The sequence below is a fragment of the Schistocerca americana genome, chromosome 11 (genome assembly GCF_021461395.2).
Source record: "Schistocerca americana isolate TAMUIC-IGC-003095 chromosome 11, iqSchAmer2.1, whole genome shotgun sequence".
NCBI lineage: Eukaryota > Metazoa > Arthropoda > Insecta > Orthoptera > Acrididae > Schistocerca > Schistocerca americana.
In genome coordinates, this window is record NC_060129.1 from 114278328 (window position 1) to 114303764 (window position 25437).

Below are 25437 nucleotides of genomic sequence, written 5' to 3' on the forward strand. Positions count from 1 at the left end.
AACCTTAGGAACACAGGAAAAGTGTTCCGCAAAGCAGCGGAATAATAAAGAACAATTTGTCAGCTTTCTGACAAGTTCAGTCTGCCTTAAACAATTTTTGTCATATATATATATATCACAACCTGATTGTCCCATATATCACAACCTGATTGTGTGAGATTGCCTTGTCATCCCATTTTGTATTATGCAGGAAAAGAAATCAAGTGTGCTTATAATGTAAAATAAAACGACTGTTGTTAACCCTTTAATCACAAGACCTTTCTGTTCAGCCTGGCATATGCTGCAAAGCTTGCTGCAAGGCATAACAAAATTTTTTACTTCATCATATTTTTTATTTCTGATAAAGTACAGTTTAAACAGAGTTTACAAGACTTTTTGATAGACAACGCCTTCTACTCTGTAGATAAATACCTTAACAGGGACTGTTAGACCAGCTTTAATAAAAATGTCTTGTTAGATTTCAGTTCTGACAGCACTTGGTTGCAAATAAACATTAGGTATTTTGTGCAAGATAAATTTATTAAAAGTGCACAAATATGTTTTATTCTGACAGGATAGGAATTCTGTAAATATTAGCAGTTGCACTTCACTGTAATGTACTCAGATATTTTGAAAACCTCCTGACAAATGCACAGGGTAGTGAGTATTATATTCAGATGTTTTATATTTTTTATTTTTTATTTTCTGAATTGTTCCACACCCATGAGAACCATCTCATTTTTGCTTCTATGGTACAAAAACTTAATCTAATCTAATCTAACAACTTCTTTTGGGTGAAGTAACGTACAAGCACATAGTTATTGAAAAGATCTATTAAAGTCTTATTTTTATTTATTTTCTTATGTTTCTACACTGTTGATTGACAATGAAATGAAATAACAATGACACTGCTACAATAGATTGTGTAATAGTACAATAAGATATCTACAAAATATAACTGAGTACCAATGATAACAAAGAAAGAATAGTCCCTCAACCACACAAGTTTCTTTTCAGTGTCAAACATAGCTGCACGATTGCTATCCAGAATGGAGACGCAGTGGGTGACATGTGGTCCCCTTTCTTATGCAAATGGGAGCCTGGGTTTTGTGTGACAAGTAATAATATAGAATAATTTGGAAGCTAAAACACATCAATCAGTTGAAACACACACTTCTAACTTATCCAATGCTTCAATAACACTATTCATTTCATGTCAGGTGTGTACTTACCGACCCATTATTTTGCATACGTAGTGGAGTTCACTTACGCGAATGATACGGTACCCTGTGGCTGTCACTGCCTTTAAAGGAATTAAAATACATTCACGAAACGAATCATCGTGGTTTGCAGCCACTTTGAACGTGAGTCTTGTAATTTTTCTCCATCCTCCCATCATCTCCCTGTTCTGTTCCTCTCCTTTTTCTTCAAATTACTCTTCTCCACTTCTTTGAGCCTATTATACCGTGTTCTTTCTCTTGGTATTTCACCATGGAGCCTCAATTTGTGGGTCTTCCTCCATATTCTATCAGATACCATTCCCTCCACATGTCCTTACCCCTTAAACATTGCAATTCCACCCTTTGCTGTTTCAATTCGTAATCTGTCCATTCTTGTTACTCCATTCTCTTCAGTGACATGTCATTTCAAATGTCTGAATTTTGCTTAAAATCTTCATTGTCCAGGTTCAAGTTACATTCATGTAATTAGAATAAGTAATGTGTACAAAATACGAGATGAAATCTCTTACGATATTCACTGCAAGTGTAATTTAAAACACAACTTGATTATAAACAACTTTGTTCAGAATAAATTCTCGGGTAAACAGCTTTGTGTGTGTGTGTGTGTGTGTGTGTGTGTGTGTGTGTGTTTTAAACATTTCTGGAATGGTATTAAATGGAATGAGGGCTATCACCAACTTCAGTCCGAAGATTGATTTGACACAGCTCCCCTCCTTACTCTGTCATCTTTATCTTTGCATAACTACAACAACCTGCTTACTCCATTCAAATTTCTATGATTTTTATCCCCGAGACTTTCCTCCATCATCAAATGTATCATTTCTCGATGCCGTGCAATGTGATCTATCCTACAATCCCTTCTTTTAATCAGGATGTACCCTAATTTTTTTGACCACCAGTTCAGTTTGGAACCTCCTCATTAGTTTGTTGACCTGCTTGTGTAGTATTAAGCATTCTTCTATAGCACTGCATTTCGAAAGTCTCTAGTTTCTTCTTGTACGAGGGTGAGTCAAATGAAAACCTTAAACTTTTAACAACAAATCAAAATTTCGCGCCGTTATTCTGTAAGTCGGTAAGCGTGCTACAAACAGTGTGCAGAATGGCCTGTAGGTGGCAGCATAGTGCAGATGCACACATACCGTCACAGTACCAGTATAAAGATGGCCGCCCCACTTGAGACTTGCAGGGAAGAACGGCGTTCTGTTATTCGGTTTTTGCGCAGTGAAGGTGTGAAACCTATTGAAATTCATCGACGAATGAAGGTTCAGTACGGTGATGCATGTTTGTCACAGCAGCAAGTCTACGAATGGAGGAGGACGTTCGCAAATGGTGCGACTTCAGTGGAAGATGCTCCTCGTCCAGGTCAGGCACAACGAGTTGTGACTCCACAGAACATGGCAGCAGTTGAAGCCATAGTGAAGGAAAGCCGCCGAGTGACACTGAATGACACTGCAGCATGTTTACAGGTTAGTCACGGGTCAGCACAAGACATTGTGCAAGATGTGCTCCAGTTTCACAAAGTGTCTGCAAGATGGGTGCCACGGCAGCTGACTCCTGAAATGGCTTCCTTGCAAGAATCGTTACTGGGGACGAAACCTGGGTTCACTTCCACCAACCGGAAACGAAGAGAGCGAGCAAGGAATGGCACCATTTCTCATCACCAAAACCAAAGAAGTTTCGAACAGAACCATCAGCAGGGAAGGTTATGCTGACTCTCTTTTGGGACGAAAGAGGCGTCATTTTGGAGCATGACGTGCCTAGAGGGACCACTGTCACCAGTGCATCATACACAGATCTCATAAAAGATCATCTGCGGCCTGCAATCAAATCAAAGCGACGTGGATTGCTGTCAGCAGGTGTCCTTTTGCAACATGACAATGCGAGGCCCCACACTGCCCGTACAACAGTTGCAACAATCACACACCTGCATTTTGAGTGTCTTCCTCATCCACCACACTCTCCAGACCTTGCCCCAAGTGATTTCCATATGATTGGACCACTCAAAGACGCAATGGGACGAAAGAAGTTCCGTTCTGATGAAGAGGTACGCCACGCGGTGCATGAGTGGTTGCGCGGACTACCAAAAGAATTTTTTTCTAAAGGAATTTATGCACTTTGTAAGTGCTGGAGGACTTGCATTGAGACTGTGGGAGATTATGTTGAAAAGTGATATAGCTTTGTACCACTTCTGCACAATATACAATATTTCAAAAAATATTTAAGGTTTTCATTTGATTCACCCTAATATCAACTGCTTACTGTCCATTTTTCCCATCTGCGCAAGGCTACGCTCTCCTAACAGTTAAATTTATATCAGTATTAACAAATTTCTCTTCTTCAGAAATGCTTTTCTTGGCATTGTCTTTGCACATTTTGTATCATCTCTACTTCAGCCATCACAGTTATTTTACTACACTTATTTTACTTTTACCGCTACTCATCTGCTACACTTCCTAATCCATTGCAATGGTGCATAAGTTTGTAATGTTTTTCCATAAGTTTAATAAGCACAGGAGATACTCATAATAGAGACTTCAGTCATCAGTAATATATTCTCCTTCACTATTTACAACAGTCTGCCAATGCTGGGGTAACCTTATAGTTCTGCAGCCATAAAAGTCACGTTTTTAAGGCAAAAACTCATAGAGCCACATTCAGCACACATTTTCATCTGGACTGGAAGCTCCTTTGAGGTTGTTCAGTAGAGAGCAGAAAAGGTGAAATTCTGAGAGTAGAAGATGAGGTGAATATGGCTGGTGCCGAGTTACTTCCCAACCCAACTGCTGCATAGTGTTTTTTATCAGTCTCGCAGAAAGCACGTGGGTGTTATTGTGATGTAGCATTGCTTCACATACTGGTTTGTTGTTGTTGGGTTGTCTGCAAGACATCTCAGTTGTCGGCAATAAACGCCATCAGCGATCGTCACACACCGGGGAAGCAATTGGTAGTACACCACACCATTGCTGTTCCACCAGACGCAGAACATTATCTTTTGTGGATCCGCACAGGTCTTTGTACAGGGAGTTGCTACTTGTCTGGGCTCAACCAGTATTCTTTTTTCACTACGTTAGCATAAAGACACCATTTCTCATCACCAGTCATGATACAGGGTAGGAATGGTCGGTGTTGTTCGTGAGGCATTTGATGACAAGTAAGCAGAGATGCACATATGGCCACCTCCCGATTTTTATGATTTGGCTTTGATCATGCGGTACCCGTACACCTGATTTTTTTTAACCTTCCACATAGTGGAATGGTTACAGTTCATCATATTCACCAGTTCTTGAATCCACTGATGTAGATCATGCGTTTAAATGATCTTCGTCGAACCCCGTAGGTCTTGCTGAACACGGAGACTCACTGATGTCAGAAAGACATCCACTTTCTCGCTGTGCTGTGTTCAGTGCCATTGTCCCACACACTATGCAATTGTTTCTGGCTGTCTCCACTGCTGTGTCCCCTCTATTGGATCCAAACAGAAGATTATGTCAGAAATATACAGATTTCTCTACATGGCACTCCATTTTATAGCATCAGTAGCTCCAGTCACTACCTCCAAATGACAATATGTAAACATAAATAACAACAGCAAACTACAAATTAAAAAATGACACTTGATAAACAAACCCATAGCAACCAGTATGTCAACACGCGAAACAAAAGCTTACGAACTTATGCACCAGCCTGTAATTTCTCACAGTATCACTTGATTTAATTTGAGTGTGTTCTGCTACCCTTTTCTGCTTACTTTTGTAGGTTTGCAAGCCAAAAATCTGTCAGTAACATTGGCGATTTTTGATAATTTTTATGTCACCATTTGCTTCAGTTATGTGTTACGAAAACAGTGTGAAAGGTTTTTATATGACAGTTGATCACTTACAATTTCATCCTCTTGCTACTTCACTTGCATCACTGGTGTAATGGCAGAGCTGTTGATTGACATTACACTATTGTACACTATATTTTGTCACTGATCAGTGACAAAATATAATGTACAATAGTCCATGTGTCTAACATAAATAAAAGGGATGATATGTGTTGGCATGTAAGTGTAATAAATAATCTGTATGTCCCTGAAAAAGCTTCTGAAAAGTTTTCAGTGATCACCTTTACATAGAAATCTTGTTGCAGTCTTCTGTAGAATAAACACTTTCTTCACCTTTGTTTCAATTACCCTGAAAATTACACCCTAGGGCAGTACTGAGTGAAAGTATGCTAAGTATGATAACAACCCTGTCCGCAAGTCAACACGAAGTGCGAAGTGTCGGAACTGAACTTTGTCGCCAGTTCGCCCATGTGCTTGGACCACCTGAGTAAATGGATGATAATAATAATGATGGTAATTCATCTTTTAATAGCATCTTCAGCTACATAAAAAGTTAGTAAAGTCACTTTCTTCTTCTCTTTTCCTTTTCAGTAGTTTATGCAAAATCCACTTTGATGTGTAAAAGCATTCATTCATTCATTCATTCATTCTACATGCTTCGTAGATTCCATCAACAGAGAAAACCTTCAGGAGTGTGGACTGAGTCAACATATGCTTTCTGATAATGGTGTCCAGACCCCTATTAGGAGACATTAATAAGGCCTGTGTCCACATTGTGCCTTAATGTATTGTCTCAAGCCCTACTATGGCCACTTTCAGTGAGATGTCTGTATATTTGTGGGGCAGTGCTAAATAATTGTCTATCTACGTGATTACTCTGCTATTCACAATAAAGTTCAGGGAACCACCTTCCAACTGTCTCTCTACCATTTGCTATCAAATGGTGCACGGGAAAAACGAGCAGTTAAATTTTTCTGTGGGATACCTGATTTTTTTTTTTTTTTTTTTTTTTTCATTTCTCCCTACGCAGGTGGGTGCCAACAGAATGTTTTCACAATCGGAGGAGAAAACTTGTGATTGAAATTTCATGACAAGATCCTTCGTTTTAATGATTGCTGCTCCAATTCATGTAACATGTCTGTGGCACTTTCTCACCTATTTCTCAATAATACAAAATGAGCCGGCCTTCTTTGAGTTTTTTTCGATGTCATCCATCAGTCCCACCTAATGTGGATCCCACATCACACAACAATACTCCAGAATAGGGCGGACAAGTGTGGTGTAAGCAGTCTCTTTAGTAGATCTGTTACACCTTCTAAGTGTTCTGCCAATGAATCGCCATCTTTGATTTTGCTCTACCCACAACATTATCAATGTGACCATTATTTGTAATTGTAATCCCTAAGTATTTAGTTGAGTTTACAGCCTTCAGATTTGTGTGACAGAGTCAATTGCCACATTTTGCACTATACAGATATCTTATCTAAATCATTTTGTAATTCATCTTCATCATCTGATGACTTTACATGACGATAAATGACAGCATGAGCTAAAAATAATCTAAGACGGCTACTCAGATTGTCTACTATGTCGTTAATATAGATAAGGAACAATGCAGGTCCTATAACACTACCTTGGGGAATGCCGAATATTACTTCTGTTTTGCTCGATGACTTTCCATCTATTACTACGAACTGTGACCTTTCTGACAGGAAATCATGAACCCAGTCGCACAGCTGAGATGATATGCCGTAGGCACGCAGTTTGGTTAGAAGTTGCTTGTGAGGAACCGTGTCGAAAGCCTTCTGGAAATCTAAAAATATGGAATCCATTTCACATCCCCTATCGATAGCACTCATTACTTCAAGAGTATAAAGAGCTAGTTGTTTTTCACAAGAACGGTTTCTGAATCCATGCTATGTGTCAATAAATCATTCCAAAATCCTACTACAAATCAACATTACCGATATGGGTCTATAATTCAGGTGCACGGCTCAGCAGATAGGGTATATATAGATTGTGAGGGAGCCTAAACGGGAGGTCATGTTGAAAAAAGGTGAAAAAAAATTAGAACCTGAAACCACTTTCTGGAACATCTTGGATGCCTTAGAACAAATACAATGTGTCCCAGAATTCTGTTAAAATTTGAAAATGCAGTAATTCACAGAATAATGTAGGCAGAGAGGTAAAAACTGGCACACATGCCTGAAATGACAGGGGGCTTTATTGAAACCAAAAACAGGTGCAAAAACTGGCCAACAGATGACTCTGCACAACAACACATCAGTGGCACTGCATAATTATTGTTTACAAAATACAGGGTTATTGCAAATCATTGAAGCGATTTCACAGCTCTACAATAACTTTATTATTTGAGATATTTTCACAATGCTTTGCACACACATACAAAAACTCAAAAAGTTTTTTTAGGCATTCACAAATGTTCGACATGGGCCCCTTTAGTGATTCGGCAGACATCAAGCCTATAATCAAGTTCCTCCCACACTCGGCGCAGCATGTCCCCATCAATGAGTTCGAAAGCATCGTTGATGCGAGCTCGCAGTTCTGGCACGTTTCTTGGTAGAGGAGGTTTAAACACTGAATCTTTCAGATAACCCCACAGAAAGAAATCGCATGGGGTTAAGTCGGGAGAGCGTGGAGGCCATGACATGAATTGCTGATCATGATCTCCACCACGACCGATCCATCGGTTTTCCAATCTCCTGTTTAAGAAATGCCGAACATCACGATGGAAGTGCGGTGGAGCACCATCCTGTTGAAAGATGAAGTTGGCGCTGTCGGTCTCCAGTTGTGGCACGAGCCAATTTTTCAGCATGTCCAGATACACGTGTCCTGTAACGTTTTTTTCGCAGAGGAAAAAGGGACCGTAAACTTTAAACCGTGAGATTGCACAAAACACGTTAACTTTTGGTGAATTGCGAATTTGCTGCACGAATGCGTGAGGATTCTCTACCGCCCAGATTCGCACATTGTGTCTGTTCACTTCACCATTAAGAAAAAAAATGTTGCTTCATCACTGAAAACAAGTCTCGCACTGAACGCATCCTCTTCCATGAGCTGTTGCAATCGCGCCGAAAATTCAAAGCGTTTGACTTTGTCATCGGGTGTCAGGTCTTGTAGCAATTGTAAACGGTAAGGCTTGTGCTTTAGCCTTTTCCGTAAGATTTTCCAAACCGTCGGCTGTAGTACGTTTAGCTCCCTGCTTGCTTTATTCGTCGACTTCCGCGGGCTACGCGTGAAACTTGCCCGCACGCGTTCAACCGTTTCTTCGCTCACTGCAGGTCGACCCGTTGATTTCCCCTTACAGAGGCATCCAGAAGCTTTAAACTGCGCATACCATCGCCGAATGGAGTTAGCAGTTGGTGGATCTTTGTTGAACTTCGTCCTGGAGTGTCATTGCACTGTTATGACTGACTGATGTGAGTGCATTTCAAGCACGACATACGCTTTCTCGGCTCCTGTCGCCATTTTGTTTCACTGCGCTCTCGAGCGCTCTGGCAGCAGAAACCTGAAGTGCGGCTTCAGCCGAACAAAACTTTATGAGTTTTTCTACATATCTGTAGTGTGTCGTGACCATATGTCAATGAATGGAGCTACAGTGAATTTATGAAATCGCTTCAATCATTTGTAATAGCTCTGTAAGCTGGAGCAAGAGGTGGCTCAGAAGCTCCATCAACTGCGACATGCTGGCCTCACCAGAAAAGACAGTGTTATTGAAGCTTTATTATCAGAATGGAGAATCCACTTCTGCAGCTTTGTGATCCTACCACTATAAGAAGGGTATTCGAAAGGGTAAAAGTCCTGTGACAAGTGTCGCTGTTAAGAAAATGATCATGAAGTTCAAAGTTTTTAGATGATCAGCCAGGCCCAAGTGCCACTGCTGCTCGGACAGTTCAGGAAGAAATGGAGACCATAGCAAGTTCATCTCCACACGGTGAAGTCAACACTCATGAAGTCACGAATCGCTCTGGCATTCCGTGCTCCATTATTTGTGGAGCACTAAGTCGCACCTTCGCATCCTATCTGTACAAAACTAGTGCCATCATGAACTGTTAGCTACCAATTTTGTGACAAGGGCAGCATTTGCAGTGTGAGCACTTCAAAAAACGGGGGAAGATGACAATTGCTTGTCTAATCTGTTGTGGGCCTACAAACACCATTTCACACCTTGAGGGCCTCTCAACACTACAGCTGCAGAATTTGAGCTACGGAAAATCTTAGAACTGTAATGGGAATCCTATTGTATGACAAGAAAGTCATGGTGTGGTGTGGACTCACCAGATCAGTCATGATTGGACCCTTTTCTTCTAGGAAATGCTGGGTACTGCTTTTCAAACTTTCGGCATGGTGGGTACAAGGTATGCCAATATGTTACAGAATCACATCTTCCCTAGCCTGGCTGATAAACACCTGCTGGATGGTACAACTTTTGTGCAGGATGGCTTTTCACCCCATATCGATACACGTAGTGAGGATTACATGCTTTTTGTCCCAGGCCCATGTCATTACTGGTTGTGGGATTGCTTGTACAGGGTGTTTCAAAAATGACCAGTATATTTGAAACGGCAATAAAAACTAAACGAGCAGCGATAGAAATACACCGTTTGTTGCAATATGCTTGGGACAACAGTACATTTTCAGGCAGACAACCATTCGAAATTACAGTAGTCACAATTTTCAACAACAGATGGCTCTGCGGTCTGGGAAACTCTATAGTACGATATTTTCCACATATCCACCATGCGTAGCAATAATATGGCGTAGTCTCTGAATGAAATTACCCGAAACCTTTGACAACGTGTCTGGCGGAATGGCTTCACATGCAGATGAGATGTACTGCTTCAGCTGTTCAATTGTTTCTGGATTCTGGCGGTACACCTGGTCTTTCAAGTGTCCCCACAGAAAGAAGTCACAGGGGTTCATGTCTGGCAAATAGGGAGGCCAATCCACGCCGCCTCCTGTATGTTTCGGATAGCCCAAAGCAATCACACGATCATCGAAATATTCATTCAGGAAATTAAAGACGTCGGCCGTGCGATGTGGCTGGGCACCATCTTGCATAAACCACGAGGTGTTCGCAGTGTCGTCTAAGGCAGTTTGTACCGCCACAAATTCACGAAGAATGTCCAGATAGCGTGATGCAGTAATCGTTTCGGATCTGAAAAAGGGGCCAATGATTCCTTTGGAAGAAATGGCGGCCCAGACCAGTACTTTTTGAGGATGCAGGGACGATGGGACTGCAACATGGGGCTTTTCGGTTCCCCATATGCGCCAGTTCTGTTTATTGACGAAGCCGTCCAGGTAAAAATAAGCTTCATCAGTAAACCAAATGCTGCCCACATGCATATCGCCGTCATCAATCTTGTGCACTATATCGTTAGCGAATGTCTCTCGTGCAGCAATGGTAGCGGCGCCGAGGGGTTGCCGCGTTTGAATTTTGTACGGATAGAGGTGTAAACTCTGGCGCATGAGACGATACGTGGACGTTGGCGTCATTTGGACCGCAGCCGCAACACGGCGAACGGAAACCCGAGGCCGCTGTCGGATCACCTGCTGCACTAGCTGCGCGTTGCCCTCTGTGGTTGCCGTACGCGATCGCCCTACCTTTCCGGCACGTTCATCCGTCACGTTCCCAGTCCGTTGAAATTTTTCAAACAGATCCTTTATTGTATCGCTTTTCGGTCCTTTGGTTACATTAAACCTCCGTTGAAAACTTCGTCTTGTTGCAACAACTCTGTGTTCTAGGCGGTGGAATTCCAACACCAGAAAAATCCTCTGTTCTAAGGAATAAACCATGTTGTCCACAGCACACTTGCACGTTGTGAACAGCACACGCTTACAGCAGAAAGACGACGTACAGAATGGCGCACCCACAGACTGCATTGTCTTCTATATCTTTCACATCACTTGCAGCGCCATCTGTTGTTGAAAATTGTAACTACTGTAATTTCGAAAGGTTGTCTGCCTGAAAATGTACTGTTGTCCCAAGCATATTGCAACAAACGGTGTATTTCTATCACTGCTCGTTTAGTTTTTATTGCCGTTTCAAATATACCGGTCATTTTTGAAACACCCTGTAGTTGCAAGGCTACTGTGATTGTCCGATCTCTTTAGGTATGCTATGAGGGTAATCCCAAAAGTAAGGTCTCCTATTCTTTTATAAGTACATAGACCTGTTTATTTCTACAGTGGTATACATCAGTTTACAGCTTGAACATTTAGCTATTTTTCGACATAATCACCATTTCAGTCGATGCATTTTTGTAGTCGCTGCGGCAGTTTTTGTATGCCCACGTCATACCAGCTCATCGCCGTGCTGCTCCGAAAGTTATGACCCCTCTTCATTCACCTCGTCGTCGGAGCTGAATCTCTGGGACCACAATTAACAGGACAGGCAGCTTCTTATTAACAATTAACTCAGCAAATGCTGTCCCTGCATGATATTTTTTGCCAATGGTATGTATGTCCAGATGTAAAAATTAAGCCTCTAAAATCCAGGGCTTGTCATATCAGCTTTTACCAAGTGAATTGCTAGTGCTAAGTTGTCTGTCCTCCTGAAATAGACGGGTTTAGATCTGGCCAAACTGTGGGCAAAGTTATTTGAAAACCACCATTTTTTGCAACTGGTTGGCTGTCCTTTATTGCTGTCAAAACTAGTGTGTCTGTATGTATCAGAGTGCTTTGTATCCTTGAGGGATGTTAGCTAGCCAAATTAGAAAAAAAATTGGGACTCATCCTTTACAATATATTTATAAAAACAGGATCTACAAAGCAAAAATTAAAACAAGACATATATTTTAAAGACATAAAAAAGTTCTGGTCATCTCTGACTTGACACCAAAAGCAAGAATACTAAGGTACATGAAAGTTAAAAAAGATATATAGGAAATGAACGTACAATTGAAACACGTGCAAACCTATACATCCCTAGAACAGATGTAGAAACATTTGGAACTTTACAAGATGAGAAATGAACAATTGGTGCCGAGTGCTGCCACAGGCATGAAAATTGCCTAGCTTAAACAAAAAAACTAAAACTGGCCTTTACCATAATGCTTATAAACTTCCCATGGTCGTAGATGGCTGGTTAACAAAACAAATAAAACATATCTGTGTGTCTGTTTCATGTTTTAGCAAGGGCAGGGAGGGGATGGGAAGTGAGAAAACTCAGTTACATGGTACAATGGTTTATTTTATACATGACAACTTTTAGAGTACATAAAAATAATGTTTTTGGTATATGGCTGTAAAATACACTTCTGTGATGATATCAGCACATTACAAGATACACATACATTAAGCATGCATTACACAATCCAGACACGTACAACACTCAGCTACAAAACAAGAAAATAAAATTTCTGTGCATCACTGAGGTTGTTAATGAATATTACATAAAATATTTTAAACAGGTTTATATTAACAATAGCCATTCCTTATTGCTTAGAAAGTTTTACAATATGTATGCAAAATTTTGATTGTTTTGATATTTTTTTTCTTTACATTATGCTTAGTCTGATCTAACCACACATAGTACATGAAAAGAAAACACATGAAATTAGCAGTTCATGGCGTTTTTGCAACTTTGTGGCAGTGGAGTCACAAATGGAATTTTGGACTCATGCCAGACAGAAAAATATGACATTTAATCAATGATTCTTGAAACAGCCTCATTTTCCCCACTTTTATATACAAATTAGCTTTGGTTTTACTCAGTTAATGTTACAATGCATTAAATTACAATTATTGAACAGTTTGATAATTATCTCCTTTCTCCTTTCTCCTTTCTCTCGTTCATTGACTCACTCACACACACACACACACACACACACACACACATAACAGCCTCATTTTCCCCACTTTTATATACAAATTAGCTTTGGTTTTACTCAGTTAATGTTACAATGCATTAAATTACAATTATTGAACAGTTTGATAATTATCTCCTTTCTCCTTTCTCCTTTCTCTCGTTCATTGACTCACTCACACACACACACACACACACACACACACACACATACACACACACACGTTTTATTTATTCTTGAAAATAAACTTTTTTCTCCTGGCAACATGTTTACTGTAGGTGACACCATCTTAAAATATCTGAACAAAGTCAATACTTTACAATCCATGCAAATTAGCTTTATTTTCTTTTTACTTGTAATTTGACATTTCAGTGGTAAATACACACAAATGGAAGACATACTGTGGATGGCAATGTCCTTTCTTGAATCATTGAATCATCTCCTAAGTGATTACTTAGATTCAGTGACCAAAATTTCAGTGTCCTTTCTTACTTTCTTCAGCAGACACAAGTCTGTCCGTTCTGGGCATGCTGTCGAGTGGTGCACAAAACAAACTGCACACTTCTATCTAGCAATTGTATTCCAACTTAGCAATAATTTCAAACATGTATTTAACATTACAGCAATTGCAGATATACAGTTAGTAATTTATTCTGTGTATCACATATGTCCTAGTCAAACAATTCATACACCATGGGCCTGATATACATAAAAATGCTGAAACAATTCAGAAACAATAAGCCTAATGTACACAATGTCAAAACAATTTCTTCTCTAACAACCAACGTGGTCAATAGATACACACACATAACTGTGTTGTGTTTACACAGTATTAAGTTTGGTATTAGCAGATCAGAGTGTTTTGAGAAATAGCATAAATGAAATAAATGAGACTCAGCCAACGTTCCATTTCATTCTCAGATACCCAAAACAATGTTTTTAATAAGCCTGTTTGACCAAGACAATTTGAGTACAACAATTGTATATAAGTGGTATGGCAGAGATTTAAGACCATACTGGGTCACAAATTGTGCCATTACAGTCTTATGGCGAATTAAATGTTCAGCAAATTAGGCATTTCAGCTGCGATGGTGTCTCAACATTTACATGGATGTAAATGAACCCATCACACACTGACTATAGTATTTCCACAGCAAGCATGTCATGTTTCCCAATGAACAGCAATGCCTTATAGATACAGTCATTTCAGTATTAACTTTTGCCTCATTGAATTCCTGTTTGTAAATTAACATTATTTAAAGGTATTTTGATGCCATTTTAAATTATGAAATTTGTATTTTTGGATGCTGTATTTGGTCTGGTTCACATTATTATGTCATACAGGCATTGCAAGTAAGCAATTTTTCTAGAGGTCTTTTTGTATCTAAGTAGAAAGCATGACATCAAATGCATGGGTATCCATATTTCATTCAAGTACTTAGATTGACAGTTCATGCATTAGTAACTCAGTTGTCAGTTGAGTTTGTTCATAATTTATTTTCACTCTGAATTTTCTACATTGCATTACTTGGACCTCTTCTTAACATATACTGAAATTCGCGTCAGGCCCAACTGTGAACTTAGTGGGAAATGAAAGGCTTTAAAAATGCCAACTGAGACATATACTGTTAGAAGAGTTTACCCACAGAACATCACTTCCCGATACCAAAATTGTAGAAAATGCGACATCAAAACAAGTGCTGCAAAGTTAACAAATGAAATATGAAACAAAAATTATGCCAAACAGGAAAGGAAAGAGGCCTATGCAAAACAAGTAAAAAGAATGGGTTTTTGAACCTTTTCAGAAAGTCAGAACTGGATGCACGGATGAAGTGAAAAGTTTGGGTGTGATACATACAGCAGCAGAAAGAATAATTGTGCAGAAACAATGGGGAATTACAGGGGGAAAATTGTAAAAGATTCCAAAGAATGGAATATGTGATATATTATTGAAGATGGAGAGGTGAAGAAAGTTTGTTAGTATTTGGGGACATAGGACATTGCATTAAACTGATCAAAATACTTAAGAGAAGAATGAAAGCAAAATAATGCTCTGAAATTTGTGTTATGTTTAATTCATTCAAAGCATTCCAGATCCTATTTTACAACAGAGAAATTGCATTATTCATGAGCACAATAAACACATCGATCTTCCATTAAGAACTACAGCTTCTGATGCTGAAAACAAGAAGCAAAACATGAAATATGGCAGTTTTATTGACCCCACAAAAATGCATATTTTAATAACAGATGTCAACAGTCAACAATATTCCATTATTGTTTCTGACATTGCGAATAAATGTCAGGTGCCAAAATCTTCCAAGGTTCACATTGTGAACTTGTTTCAAATCCTTAAATTTAGAGTTACCACTGCATCATGTGGTACATGAGTAAGTTTTGTTACATAACAAGAGAAATGAATTGCTCTTGTAGAAGTACACAGACTTTGAATCGTGCAAACTCTGTTGCTCCCCGCAAGTTTCATTCCATTGTCCTCCTTAAAACACTGTTTCGATTCAGTGTTTATTTCCAATACTTCATCCACAGCACTGTATCTTTTTCTGTCTACACATTGAAACTCAGATCCAAATATGCTGTCACACAGTACATCAGTCACTCCCTTTAAGAGGCTAAATGCAGCTCTCAGCAGTTCATGATGTGATACAAGGCAGTGAATGTAAACAAACACAGAGTGGAAGACAATATATACTGGAGGTAGTACATGATGTTGACTCAAGTGCTGGTGACATCATGTGTTGTGTAGCAGGATGCCTTGGTGCACACAGTATCAACTCCTTGGTGTAAGTTTAGCATTAAACAAGGCACAGAAGTAATCCCTCACAATTGTGTCAAACAGGGCAGACGGCATTTTATTTACAGTGGCTGTCAAATGGGACAAAAGGCACTTCAGTTCCAGTGGTTGCCAAATGGGGCAAAAGCCTCTTACTCTACAGTTGTGTCAAACAGGGCACCAAAAACAGCCACAGTGTTGTCAAATGGGGCACAATGTCCCCTATTACTGTTTGTGTGTCACAGACTTCAGTCATTCTGACACATGCGGCAGGTGACAGAGGCGACTGAGTGTGACCTGCTGTGGATGCCGACTGCGCAGAAGGAAGGTCGACACGTGCCGCTACTCGATCTCCTCGACATAGGTGGCAGGGAAGATGCCGACGACTCCGTTGAGCTCCCCTAGCCACCAGCCGTCTGCTTGCTTGCTGTGGATGCGTATCACATCACCTGCAAACACATAACAGCAATGAAAACATGTTACAAGACCATGCAAAAATGGCGAGTGAAAATGAAAATAATTTTCTGTCTAAGTTCTACACTCTACTCACAACTGAATAAGTTCAGCTGAAGTAACATGCAATTTTCCCTCTCTTTTCCTTTTCTTCTGATAGGGAAATGAGTTAAATATATTTTATCATGTACAATAAGATATCAACGTCAACAGTTATGGGCAAAAACAGTCTGAAAACATCTCTTGTCAAAACTGGGATACAATCTATAAAAAAATAGCATTGGGGGTCGCTTTTATGGGCTACTACAAGGTTCCCCACCGTTCTAAACACTTTCCTTGGGGACATCACTTGGCAGCATTCTTGTAAGTTATTTGAACATTTAATTCACAAAGGAGTTCAAATTCTAGATATTCAAGGGAACAAAGAAATTTTAGAACGTGTAAAAAAAGTTCACTGGAAACAGATAAAAATGGTTTTAGATTCTCTAGATTTATATTTATACAGGAAATAATTGTAAGGACGTTAAAAAGTGCCCGTAAAGCAATACATTCTACACAGTGAAGGGTTACTCAGCAAAGAGTGGGGGTTTGGTAAAAATGTAACACAACTAACAATAAAACACTTCTGTCACTTCACAACACTGTTTCCCACTATGATGCTTTTTTAAATTTTTTTTTATTTTTTTGGAAAATCTTAAACCAAAGGTCCGCAACAGACAATACTAACATCTTATTCTCTTTCTGAGCTCAGAATCTCACTCATTTTTTCAGGCAAGCAAATAGGAATTTGCAATATAAGAATGTAACCCGGGCATCAAAATGGTCCTGTTGATAGCTGGTAGTGCATGTATAGTGCATGCAGTGACTATTGTTGAGAAGTGAAAGAACATTGTAGCACCAACATGTACATTATGAAATAACTACTTTGCAAAACAGTATTGCATGCTGTGGGTAAACAGAATGAGGTAACAATGTTTTAAACAGACTGGCCATGTATTTGGGAGGATGGAGATTCCATTTGTCATCCGGCCATGATGATTCAAGTTTCCTGTGATTTTCCTAAATTACTTCAGGCAAATGCCAAGATTGTTGCCACTATACGGCCCAGCTAGCTCTATAAATGGGTACAAAAAAATGGAAATGATCGTATGGCATTGTTGGCTGGGAGGCCCCATTCGGGGGAGTTCGGCTACTGTATTGGAAGTCCTTTTTAGTTGATGCCACTTCAGTGACTTGCGAGTCAATGATGATGAAAATGATGATGATGGACACACAACACCCAGTCTCCTGCCGGGAATTGAACCTGGGGCCCCTGCATGGTAGGTGGTAAGGCTACCCCTACGTTACAGAGGCAGACTATAAATGGGTAAACTGTACTGTGTCATGCACTGTTTGTCACATTCTGGTAATCAGTGTTTACGACCTGTCCTGCTCGCGGCATGGCTTGCTTTTGTGCTCGCTACCGCCGCTTACAATTAAAAAAAGAAAAAGAGAGGAATCGTTTCATTAGCGAAACAATGGCAAGAGACTGCTATTTGTTGTTATTAACACTGCTGCTTTCTTTGACGATGATCAACAAGAACCAAATAATAGACTGCGTATGATAGAAGATGTTCTGAACGAGAGTTTAGCGAAAATTTTTCTCTGTTTGAAAATCTTTGCAGGCGCCTCTTTAGTACATAACATTCTGCACAGAAATTAGTCATCTTAGATTTAAAAATCTAGTCAATTGACGTGCTTCATTTCTGACTGTATCACTATTAGGTATAAGAATAATACGAATATAAACATGAAATGGTATGTATATTCTTCCGCGTTTGCTGTTGTCTCACTCTAGTTTCGTAGTTTATTAAGCAGACAGGATTTAAATGAGATAGCAGCAAACACGAAACAATACATGGCAAAATGTTTATATACGTATTATTCTTATGGTGAAGAGAATACTGCATGTGATTCACAATTCATAAAAGTTCCTATTAGCAACCATCTCTTCTCATAGGTAGAAAAAATTCACAACGTAGAGTTGGCCATATTGACAAACATCCCAAACAGTCTTGCCAGTCGGATTTTCGTAGTACAGTACATTGAAATGTTGCTACATTCGAAGACGAACAATACAGAATTCATATTTACTTCATTGGATAATGTATGAAAATGCAGTGGTCGAAACTCGGGGCAGAGAAAAAAATCTCGTCTTCCACCGTTTTTTTTTTTATTTTTTATTTATTTACTGATGCAGAGGTTTTGGCGCCAGTATTTATCTTTGTGCCTGAAAAGCATGCCTGTGAATCACTACATATATTCGACGGCAGAAGTCAGTTGTGGCGGCACCTACCAATATTTTTCAGAACTTCCGCTTACTTTGCACTCGATTCTGAGCCGCAGGCGGTTTTTTGGATTACAAAAACTGGAAAAAAAGTGCGGCTTAGATTCGAGTAAATACGGTATGTTAACACTTCATTTTGTAGAGTTTGTATGTATCAGTGCTCAGAAATCTTCTAATCTACGAATTTTTTTTTTTTTTTTTTTTTTACCTTAGATGATATATGTACGAATAAAATAGAAGAGAGTAACATCCCCTGCTGAGACAGTAAGTCGTCACTTGAATCAGTTCCTTTTCTAGTAACCACTCAGATTGAGATCACCTTCTATTGGTATACTATTGATATACTTTTGACATTAAAGGTTTCAGACAGCACATATACAACACAAAATTAAATAACTACCGTAGTGTTTCCCATCGTTTGTAAGTTAATATTAATACCACGGCCTCAGGTAAGCAGTAACATGACTATGATCTTCATCATCATGATAATGATAACTGTGTCAGCGATGTTAATGACAATGATAATGATGGTGGTGACAGTGATGATAATGATTATGTTATTGTGATTGTTGAAGATGATGCCATGTTGACGTACCCGGAGCCAGGTTGAGTTCGTCGTAGAGTTTGGCGGCGTAGTCGTACAGGGCGCGGCACTTCCCCGCACCCCCGCCACCGCCACCTCCGATGCCCCCGTTGCTGACACCGTTGGTGATGCCCGGGTCTTCCGACTCCAGGCCGCATTCGTAGTCTCTTTCGTCACTGCCCTGACTCGAGAACTCGTCTGAAAGAGAACCGTAACAACCTAGTGTGAACTAACAGTCTTTACTGCTTCTCTTGTAATGAAACTGCTCAATGCTGCATTCTCACTGTTTACTAAACAAAAAGACGCAGTATAATAGTGTACAACACAATACATTAATATACTCCACATACAATTATTCCTTACATCTGTATTTATAAATTGCATATCATTTACATCACATTCACATACATGTAGCCATACAAAACGCTTGTATAAATTGTATTTACAGTCAAATCATATTAATTAAAAACTGCTGTGCATATTTTGTATTGCTCTGTGTAAGTCATCCAATTGGAAATTTTTGTAGTTAAAATTACATTTGCACTTATTATTATTGACTACTGAAAAATGGATTGGCACATAATGATCAGTTTGGTGTGAAATTTTCGTGCAATTCTTTGCAATTAGAGTGACACCTGGACCCAGTGCAAATGTGTGCAGGTAAGTATGGAGGGTGGACTACCACCTTTAAGCTTCCGTCCCAGCTGATTTTATTTCAATATCTCTGCTCCTGCTGCCTTAGTTTTGATCCAATTTGGGTATTTTACTTCCATGGTACCTGGCGTACCTGGTGAGCATTACCTAATCTGCCCCTGAGGAGGTGTCCCAATGGGAGACAAGCATCTCCGCACAAAATTGAAGGCATTTCAGGGAGCCACAATTGATAAAGATGGATAAATAACTGAACATGTAAGGGAGTTTAAATATCTACAGTGCAGTTTTATACCTGTCGAGTCAGATGATGCAGGGCTAAAACCAGTCAGATTCAGACATTTCTAATGAACTATGCAACATATATTAAATCATGCTGTATGCAGGGTGAACCATTAATTAAGATTTGCAGAATAATACCCTTGCCATCACTTTCTTAGATGAACACCAACAAAAGCAAAACGAGGATAATGGAATGTAGTTGAATTAAGTCGGGTGATTCTGAGGGAATTAGATTAGGAAATGAGACACTTTAAGTAGCAAAGGAGTTTTGCTATTTGGGGAGCAAAATAACTGATGATGGTCAAAGTAGAGAGGATATAAAATGTAGACTGGCAATGGCAAGGAAAGCGTTTCTGAAGAAGAGAAATGTTGTTAACATCGAGTATAGATTTAAGTGTCAGGAAGTCGTTTCTGAAAGTATTTGTATGGAGTGTAGCCATGTATGGAAGTGAAACATGGACAGTAAACAGTTTGGACAGGAAGAGAATAGAAGCTTTCAAAATGTGGTGCTACAGAAGAATACTGAAGATTAGACGGGTAGATCACATAACTAATGAGGAGGTATTGAATAGAATTGGAGAGAAGAGGAGTTTGTGGTACAACTTGACGAGAAGAAGGGATCGGTTGGTAGGACATGTTCTGAGGCATCAAGGGATCACCAATTTAGTATTGGAGGGCAGTGTGGAGGGTAAAAATCGTAGAGGGAGACCAAGAGATGAATACACTAAGCAGATTGAGAAGGATGTAGGTTGCAGTTGGTACTGCGAGATGAAGAAGCTTGCACAGGATAGAGTCGCATGGAGAGCTGCATCAAACCAGTCTCAGGACTGAAGGCCACAACAACAACAACATCACTTTCTTCAGTAGCAAAGGTTGATGCTAACATCAGATCAGTTATGACAAACTGAATCACCAGAGATGAAGTTCCTCCATTTTATTGTGGGATATTCATTATTGGACCATAAAAGAAATGCTGATATATGAGAAGAATAAATGTAGAATCCATTATAACTATAGCAGAAACATACAAGACTGGACTGGAAAGACATTCCAATGTATAATGAAAGGATAGCTAAGCTGTAATACTATATAAGAGAAACAACAGAGGTCCCTTAAGGAGATAGTGAAACAGCAAAAAACATCTAATCCTTGGAGATGATAATCGTTATTATTATTATTTTTATTATTATTGAAACAGATACAAAACATTGGAAGACTGTACAATATGAATGAACTACTTTTGTTAACATTGTGATTGCTATTTTTAATGTAGCGTCTTTGATGAAAAGTTTTGGCTGGGTTTGTTTTATGTGTAGCACATAGTAAATTGTAATATAAATGTATAGATAAAAAATCTACTCACCAAGTGGTAGCAGGGGAACACACACACACACACACACACAAAAAAAATTTTTACAAACTTTCGAAGCCATTGGCTTCTTCTTCCGGCAGAAGGGTTGAAGGGGAAAGAAGAGGGGTGAAGGAAAAGGACTGGAGAGATTTAGGGAAAGGGGTACAGTTCAGAAAAATCACCCAGAATCCTACATCAGGGGAGACTTAGTGGATGAGTAAATTGGGTTGTGGAGTTGGTGTCATCTCAATATATTTAGAAACAAATGTTATTAATAAAATATAGAGAAATGAAACAAATAAACTGAGACATTTCATTTAAAAAAAATACATATATTGAAACAAATATAATCATGAAATGTTTCTGCAAGCAGGACTGACTTACTAGAAAAACTATGTTGATAATGAGAATGAGTATTAATGGACAACCAATAGATGGTAAGTAAAAGATAATTTTTAATACCTTGAGATTAAATTCATGGGCAACCTATCCTTTTCCTCTTATTAGGTTTCAAGATATTGAGAAAATATGGTGCAATAAAACACAAAAGTTCTTGTGAGGTGTGCTATCTTAAGCCTTTACAGTATCATAATTTTCAACTCAGTAAAATAACAGGTGGGTTACAGGCTGCTGTTGTATGAATCAGAACTCTGTAAGACTCTGCGCGGAGGTTTGATATTGCATAGAATTCTGTACTGTGGTCTATGTGCTGCTCCTTAGGCACTTTAAAAAAGTGTAAACCAAACAAAACTTATTTGTTACAATCACCACAAATATCTCATAATACTCAAATATGCACCTACATCAACTATCAAGAGATCCTCAATATCACTGAAGGTGAATCAGCAAAATCTTTTACACAAGTGATACCGCCACTCCTTGGTTTAAGTTGGTGGATAGGTAACAAACAACCCTTTTATACCACTTTACATCTTGAAATTTTCTTATGAGAAGAAATGAATAATTATTTTCAAAACATAATCTTATTTATAAAAGAGAATTAAATTTTTTTACATAAGATCATATTCATATGATTTATCAATTAATGTGGACTATACGGTAGGTGCAAATGTTGACTGCCACAAAAATGTAGGATGGATTAGTTCACAGCCACTATACAATGAATAAAAAACTGGGAAAAGTTGTCAGTCAACCACTTTACTGTGACACATTGGCGTGTTTGCAAATACACATCAGATACATCCCAACATTTTCAATGTCTTCTAATCTTCCACAGATAAAAAAAACTAGAATATGAAAAAATTATCACTGAATTATTTCTTGAAGGATTCCAATTTGCAATAAATTGCCCATAACCATATGCGATTATACGCATAATAATAAAGAAATCTATTTTACGTATTTTATATGTGTGCTTGTTTGTGCCTACGAAAAAAAAAATCACTTGTAGAGGTGACATGAAAGTTTGAAACATACTTTAATGTGACCCAAAGGGAAAAAAGATTAAGAAGTGCAGAATTACATTATCGATCACTGATAGTGACGTTACTAATAGTTAAAATGCGTGTATTCATAATAAATTAAAATTGGTACAAAAAAATGAAGCATCAAATAGAAAACAAATAACTGTTTATTTCTAGATATTAAAAATAAATGCAATATTAAAAACAATATTACTGATTTTCATTTAACAATAAGACATTTTGTGGTTTTGTACCAAATTTTAATGTATTATGAATGTTCAAGTTTACTTCCATTCACTGGTCAAAAGAAAAAGATCTTATTTTTATTAGAAAACTATGATTCAATGTTTCTCAGATAACATATGAATTTCATAACATACAATTTAAAAAAGTAAAAAAGGTTGCATGTAGCAAAAATCAAACCAGTGACCTTTCCCTTACTGCTTCCACTACAAGGAAGTCTCTATTGACACTTCACAACTTTTTTAGCTTAACTGGACTTGGAAATGTTCAGAGTCAATTTTTTAAGTTATTCTGAGAAGTGCCTTGTAATACTTTAGGAAACTGTGAGACCTTAACTTTTCCCGGTGAATTGAATGTTCAAATAGCTTACGGGTTTGCTGCCGGGTGACGTCGCAGACCACCGCCAATATTTTGACAGGAGCACACCCTGCCATTCTCAAGGCACAACTGCAAGGACGAAGCAATGTGCAAGGGAATTTAATACCTAGGTTCACAGAGGAGAAACAAGAAAGATACCACACACAGAACAAGTAACCGCAGAGTCAACAAACAATCAAAGCTAACCAACATCAGAAATATCAATAGTGGCTATTAATCAACAGGTGAGGAAGCTTTAATTCTGTCCCTCTGTGTTTTTATGAGAGACAGACCTGGATTCCAAGCAGCATTTAAACAAAATCCACCATCTCTGTTTTAATGTTGCTTGATAGTTTGATTTCAACAGTTTCCTTAATAACACTATCCCAATAGTGTATTGAACATAAGCATCACACACGCTTACAACAGCTGAGCAAGTCGGCTATTGCAGAACATTGCCTTGACACCGGGCATCCTATGGAATACAAGAACATGGAGATTCTGGCTTGCATGTCCAGCTATTGGGATAGTGTTATTAAGGAAGCTGTTGAAATCAAACTATCAAGACACCTTATAAACAGAGATGTTGGATTTTGTTTAAATGCTGCTTGGAATCCGGCGATGTCTCTCATCAAAACACAGAGGGGCAGAATTAGTGCTATCTCACCTGTCGATTAATAGTCACTATCGATATTTGTGATGTTGGTTAGCTTTGGTTGTGTATTGACTCCGCGGTTACTTGTTCTGTGTGTGGCATCTTCCTTGTTTCTCCTCTGTGAACCAAGGTATTAAATTCTCTTGCACATTGCTTCCTCCTCGCAGTTGTGCCTCGAGAATGGTAGGGTGTGCTCCTGTCGAAATATCGGTGGTGGTCAACGACGTCACCCAGCAGCAAACCCGTAAGCTATTTGAACTTTAGGAAACTGTTGACAGAGCACTGACCTATGAATCCTGTAAGTATAATGGAAACAGGAGAGGTATAGCCTGGCAGGTTCCCTCGTTAGATGGGAAGGAGTGTGAAAACCTGCAAGCTGCAAGTTGCCACAGGATTCAGAACAACTACCTCTATGCAACATTTCATCCCGTAAGAAATTCTGAACCCCACTCTCATACACAGGTCTGACAAACACGTTATTGAGGTGGCTCACCAAAGTCGCTGTCCGCGGGCCTCACAGAGTTTCCGTCTCCGGCGCCGCGGTCGTCACAGCCGTTGACGACGCTGACGGCGACACTACCCGGCCAGTCGCTGCCACTGCCTGCCAGCAGCTCCACAGACTCGTCTCGTACCCATGTTGGCACCTGTGCAAGTCAACCAATTGTCTCTGCTTTACCGGGAAATGCATCCCGACGAGAAGGTGTGGAGCAGAACCACTGCTCCAAAATTTCTAAGTCAATAATTATTTGGGCGGTATTATACATAATCATAAGAAAAGAAGAATTTAAAGACACAGATAAAAAGGTCAGTTACTTAGTTAAGGTATCTGTGCAAATAAATAATGGATAAAATCACTTGCCCGCAAAAGGCAAAGGTCCCGAATTTGAGTCTCAGTCCAGCACACACTTTGCATCTGCCAGGAAAGTTTCAATGGATAAAATGTTCTCCATTATGTCATCATCTCTGTGTTTTCTCAACCCATCCGTCACCTATTCACATGGCTACATGTCCCATCCATTCTCACTTCATTCTCTTTATGTCTCCCACTCCAGTATGTTCCCTGCCTCATCTGTTTTTTCCCTGTCTCTCCCAGTAATTCCCAGCATGCATCTCTCCATTGATCGTATGAATGCAAAGCGTCTGTTCTTACAGACGTGTTATTGATTAACCTGAGTGGGCAATTAATCCACAAGCTTCAGTATGGATGTACAATTATGTTTGATTTCCTGCAGGAATCTCGAAGTAGCAAGCAGAGGATATGGATGGAGACTAAAGATAGATGGCATTAGGTGGGAGTGTGGGTGCACTGGGAAATACTGAGATAGTCCACACATTTAGGATAAACACTGTGACAAGTTGGTGCAGTGGTTAATGCAACTGCCTGGTAAGCAGGAGATCCCAGGTTTGAGTCCCTGTCTGGAACACATTTTCACTTTTCCCCACTGA

At 39.2% G+C, this 25437-nt stretch overlaps 1 protein-coding gene across 1 annotated transcript in view; it reads right to left on the reverse strand.

Annotated features, from left to right (window-relative positions):
* Positions 1-13022: 13022 nt before the first annotated feature.
* Positions 13023-25437, reverse strand: part of LOC124553584 (nostrin) — a 141477-nt gene continuing 129062 nt past the window's right edge. The window contains exons 10-12 of the mRNA XM_047127433.1: positions 24485-24635; positions 19041-19226; positions 13023-16115 (exon numbers count right to left, since the gene is read on the reverse strand). Coding sequence (XP_046983389.1) covers positions 16009-16115; positions 19041-19226; positions 24485-24635 — 444 coding nt within the window. The 3' untranslated portion in view covers positions 13023-16008. The remainder of the gene's footprint in view (positions 16116-19040; positions 19227-24484; positions 24636-25437) is intronic.